This window comes from Macrobrachium rosenbergii, chromosome 30, assembly GCF_040412425.1.
Source record: "Macrobrachium rosenbergii isolate ZJJX-2024 chromosome 30, ASM4041242v1, whole genome shotgun sequence".
Classification (NCBI taxonomy): Eukaryota; Metazoa; Arthropoda; class Malacostraca; order Decapoda; family Palaemonidae; genus Macrobrachium; species Macrobrachium rosenbergii.
The window spans coordinates 37,147,112-37,152,803 of record NC_089770.1 but is presented as its reverse complement, the minus strand read 5'-3'; the positions used below and the strand labels follow the sequence as shown (position 1 = coordinate 37,152,803).

The window sequence follows — 5,692 nt, the reverse complement described above, 5'->3', positions numbered from 1 at the left end:
CTCAACCTGGCTTGATTTTAAATCGATTGACGCGACAATCTTCTTCCTTTTTTTATGCAGAATTCCAGTTCAATTAGTTTACATGCACCGCTTATTACCGAGATGCTACCGACGCTGGGCGATTGATGCGACATTTCTTGACATCCCGTCCCATTATTTTGCTTAAATTGAATATCATATACAGTATATTTTATTTTTCAGTATTTTACGCTTTGGTTATCTGCCGTAGCACTTGTAATGAAATACGAGTATAGACTAAAGCATGAAAAGTGTTTAAAGCGTTATGGAAGAAAGTTGCAAAGGTCCTACACACACACACACACATACAAGTGTAGAGTCAGTAACCCTCATAAAGAGCTATTTAAATTGTCATATCATTCGCCAAATGGCCTCAATCTTCACATACATACATACATGCATACATACATACAGAAGATGCTACATCAGCTTCAAATAATGACTAGATATATATAATTTTTCTCACCCTGATGTGGAGTTCGACAAACATGACCTTGAAATTATTCTGTCTCTAATACAGCAAGGTCAGTTGATGATCAGATTGAAGATTGTTTGCCAGGAATGACTTTAAATGCCACCTACTGATTAAAGTCCTAATACCACATCTGCACTTATTTGACAGTTGTTGATGTGCTAGATTATACGAACGTTCTCAATAATAATAATAATAATAATAATAATAATAATAATAATAATAATAATAATAATAATAATAATAATATCCAGAAGGAGGCTACAGAAGCTGTAGTAAACAAAAATAGGAATAAAAGTTCGAGACATTATGAGACACATAAGTCATCGCAAGTCAAGTGAGACCCGGCAAGCCTTCATAAGAAGACTAAGAGAGAGAGAGAGAGAGAGAGAGAGAGAGAGAGAGAGAGAGAGAGAGAGAGACCCTTCGTTCAATATCAATATCCAAAGAACACTTTGGATATTGGTTGAATATAACCAGGTTTTTGAAAGGATCCCGAAGAAGGCAGATCTCAAAACTCAAAAGGTCAATGAGATTCCGTGATTTTCTAAGACTAAATTCTTGTGTGTTAAAGATTAAAAGGAATTTAAAACAATTTTAGAGGTAATGGTCTCCTTTCTTGACGGGTACTAGCTTGCAACTCTCTCTCTCTCTCTCTCTCTATCTATCTATCTATCCATCTATCCATCTATCTATTTATCTATCTATCTATCTATCTATCTATCTATCTATCTATATATATATATATATATATATATATATATATATATATATATATATATATATATATATATATATGTGTGTGTGTGTGTGTGTGTGTGTGTATACAGGGCAGCTGCACTGATGTGCCTTTTGGTGCCCCAGTGATTAAGGAACTCAACTGACGTCATGGGCATTACCCAAGCCTTCTGCTTTATATTCATGAGCAAGGGTTCTTGGAAATGACTAAGGTCAAAGCTGCCTACAGACATCTGATTCATGAGTATGAGTAATGCAATACTATGAATAATCTCTTATGCACCCAAGCACGCAAGCACTTATAAACAGCTCTCTCACAGGCACATGATGATAGCCAGATGCAAAAAGAAGCAAGAGATGAATTAGTTCTTCGCTGTTGAGTTTACTTTCATGAAAAAGTCTCGGAGATCAGGCCTCGCAAACGTCTGTCTATACTCATCCATATTTCCACAAAGGTTTGCTGCTATTGCAGAGGTGTTAGTCAGAGAAAATCAATAAATAAAGCAAGAGATTGCACATAAGCCTACTGTGGTGTATGTATGTATATATGTATGCACGCCTGCACACATGATGAAAAAGCAGGCCAAAGCACAACCAAACTTCAGTCAAGGACCCCTTGATTATCGCTTCGTCTCATTGCTAGGGAAAAAGAAGAAGAAGATCCATTTGGTGATGACGTCAAGCAGCTGACACATTAATCCCCTCTCGCCTTCTCTTGGTTCTTCTTCTTCCTTCTTTGCTTCTTCTTCTTCTCTTCTTCTTCTTCTTCTTCTTCTTCTTCTTCTTCTTTTTCTTCTTCTTCTTCTTCTTCTTCTTCTTCTTCTTCTTCTCATATATCAGTAGTGACCTTTTCGTTATTACCGTCTGGCTTTGTTACGACTATGAAAAGAGAGAGAGAGAGAGAGAGAGAGAGAGAATAATAATAATAATTAGAGTGAGTATTACCACCGTTCGGTGGCAGTAACTATGAGAGTGATAACACCATGCGGTGGTTATAAGGGGGACGGTATTACCGCCGTGTTCGCTAATGATACTTAACGATATAGACTATTCAAAAAGGTACTTTGTATTCAGTATATAACGGTTCACTAATGATACTTAACGATGTAGACTTTCCAAATAGGTACCCTATGTTCAGTATATAACTGTCCATCAAGATGGAGTGAGAAGCTCCTTTGTCACGGACCTGTCTTCAGCATTTACTGATGTATATAATATCCCAGGGTACATTTTCATCGTTTGAAGAATTTAATGTTATTCGAAAAACATCAAGAAAAAACAGGCAGCATTTTCAGAGTGAAATCCTCAAGTTCCGTTGAATTTGACAACAAACGTCGGCTACATCCGGCGGTAACAGAAGAACTAAAGTATGCCACAGTGACGTTTGTATATTATGTACATTATGGAAGCCCTAAGCAAAAAGGCTTAGGTTTAAGGAAGAAAGAACGTTGCCTTAGTCGCGGATGTAATGCTTCAGCTTCTTTAAGCATCAGAAAGACTAAGTTAGTGATAATAAATATGTACGTTCAGCATAACCATGAAGTCCAGTTAATTTGAAGGCTTTCTATAGCCAAAGCCGCCGCTTGACCACGTCAGAGTTTGAAGAAGCAAAAGATGTTGTGAGACAAAATCCTGGCAGCAATAAGACCCTAAGAGTGCATGTAAAATCGCTTCTGACATCGCTTTGCAGACTGACGGGAGACTTGAGCAAGACTGAGACCGTAATGTTAGATAAAGATCACAATGAAATTCAAGCTCTTCGAACTGCGCTTCCATCAGCCATGATTCTGCTATGTAAAGTTCATGTTCTTAAATACTTGAAGAAAAGAGTGTCGGATCTTGTACGTCCAGTTACAGAAAAAGATGATATTTTTGCAACAGTCAAACAACTTGTACATGCTAATTCTGAAGAACGTTTTCAGTCATGTTTACAAACATTAGAACAACAAGATTCCGGGTTGTTTCAATAGGTCGCTCAAAACTGGCTTGTGTGTCAAGAGATGTGGGCAGCTTATTTACGAAGTTCCAAATTAACATTTGGCAACGATACCAATAACCGAATTGAATCGGAAAATGGAAAGCTATCTGCAGCCACTTCAGTGTCTGAATGCATTAGAAACATTATGCTACACAACTGTTTTAAATCATGAACGAGCACATCAGTTGTTTTTACAAAAATGCACTTCAGTTGAATATGGAACAAATGATCCACTTCTTAGTAAGTTGTATCGCAAGTATGCGGAGCACGCTGTGAAACTTATGTCTGAAAACCACAAGCGCATGAAAATTCGATTATTCCATCTATCCAGTCTAATTAATTCCCCAAGTAGCTACTCCGCGTCAATCAATTCTAGTTGTTATGAAGTGGAAATTAATGATCGTGAGCTTAGATGTTCATGCAGTTTCTACTCTCAGCACCTGCAAGCATATTATTGCAGTATTACGGAGAGGTGATATCGATGCAACTACAGTTAGTTCTTTGCTTAAAGAGAAAAAGGATTTTGACTACTCAAAGATTCAACAGGCTACAGAAGATTGTTTGGACGATATGTTAAATTCTCTGCTTAATATTCATGATGATACCAGAAATACTAGTGTTACACAAGAAGAAACTGATTTAGTTAATAATGTTTTGTCAAGCATAGAAGTTGATAAAGAGTCTGGACGGTTAATTATGCCTTGTCTTTGGAAAAAAGAAATTGCACCTCTTTTATCTCCAAATTACAATTTAGCTAAGAGTGTTTTAAATTCTCAGAGAAAGAAACTTTCCCCCGAGAAATTGAAAGAGTATGATGAGGTTATCCATCAACAATTAATGGATGGGATCATAGAACGTATTGATAACATAGCCGCCTATTCTAGAGATAATGACGCATCATTTTTGCCTCATAATGCAGTTTTTCGGGAGAACGTTGAATCTACTAAGTGCAGAGTAGTCTTCTTATCCAATTTGGGTGAAAATACTGGTGCTAGGTCTCTGTCTCATAACCAATGTTCACAAGTAGGACCTAACTTAAATCATAAAATTCAAGTAGCGACATTACTTCTTCGTTTTGATAAGTTTTTAGTAACTTTTGACTTGAAGAAAGCATTTTTACAGCTATTACTTAGAAGGGAAGACACCGATAAGCTATTGTTTCTTTGGTTCAAAGATGTGTCCAAGGGTGATTTTTCTATCATTGGGTATAGATTTTGTAGAGTACCATTTGGAATGCGATTTTCGCCGTTCTTGTTAATGCTTGGACTTTACTATATTTTGATTCTTAATGCAAGTGACGAAGATCCTGAGTTAACAGAGATTAGGAAGTCATTATATGATTTATCATATATGGATAATTTGTCCTATACTTCTAACAGTGAGGATGATCTTATCAAGGCTTTGAAATTAGCTACTGAAGTTTTAATAAATATGGGTTCTGAATTGCAACAGTTCAATACAAATTCACCGAACGTAAGCAAGCAGTATCAACTACAGAGTGAAAAGGATTGTGAGAAATTGTTTGGTCTTTACTGGGATACGAAGAATGATACTATTAAAACACGTAAACTGTACTTGGATCCCACAGCCAACACTAAAAGGAAAGTTCTAAGCACTTTTCAATCTAATTTTGATCCCTTTGGTATAAACATTCCTATCTTGAATAGAGCAAGATTATTTTTGCATAAACTTCAAATAGATAGTAAAATACGCTGGGATGATCAGTTGACTCCAGAGCAGCGTAAAGAATGGGGAAAAATCTCTAAGCAAATAAATAAGAGCAACGAAGTGGTTGTTAACCGCTCAATAGGGGACCGAGAGAGTGTGTATAATTTGGTTGTCTATGCAGATGCTAGTAAAGAACTTTTAGGTTGTGCAATTTATCTTCACGAAGTAATCACTTCTAATATGCATTTAGTTTTAGCGAAGAATTCCGTAATCTCTAAAAACCTAAGAACTAAGTCCATTCCCGTTTTGGAACTTATAGCTTTACATCTTGCTGTAAAAAGCTAGTCTGGATTTATACGACAATATTTCTTGTGCTGTTCGACCAATTAAGATAGATCAGATATATGCATTCACGGACTCGATGATTACCTTGAATTGATAAAGTCAAAAGAGATAGATTTTGGCAAAATTGAGAAGAAGAATGTTTTAATAAATAATAGACTGAACGATATTTCTGGCTTGTGCGAGAAACATTCGGTAATTTTTTGTCATATAGACGGCATTCGTAATCCTGCTGATGTTCTGACGAGGTGTGTATCAGAAAAAAATACTCTTCGTAATACATGTTTTCTGTCTGGTCCTAAATTTGTTGACAATATTGATTCCGAATTTAGAATTAGTGTTCCCTATCCAGACCAGAAACCTGTGCGTAGTTTTCCAGTTGAGGTTAATTTGTCTGAAGCCGAACCACTATTTCCGTTAATTAAGTTTTCAAGCTTTTCTAAAGCGGTGAAGGTTCTGAGTTACGTATTCAGGTT

The 5,692-nt window shown here is 36.4% G+C and overlaps 1 protein-coding gene across 1 annotated transcript; it reads left to right on the top strand.

The window, feature by feature from the left end:
• Positions 1-3,587: 3,587 nt before the first annotated feature.
• Positions 3,588-5,219, top strand: LOC136854880 (uncharacterized). Its single transcript, XM_067131410.1, has one exon. It carries the CDS (start codon positions 3,588-3,590, stop codon positions 5,217-5,219), a length of 1,632 nt encoding a protein of 543 aa, XP_066987511.1.
• The last annotated feature ends 473 nt before the right edge of the window (positions 5,220-5,692 follow it).

Coding starts and splice junctions, on each gene's coding strand:
- LOC136854880 (XM_067131410.1), top strand. CDS start 3,588: ATGAAGTGGAAATTAATGATCGTGAGCTTAGATGTTCATGCAGTTTCT.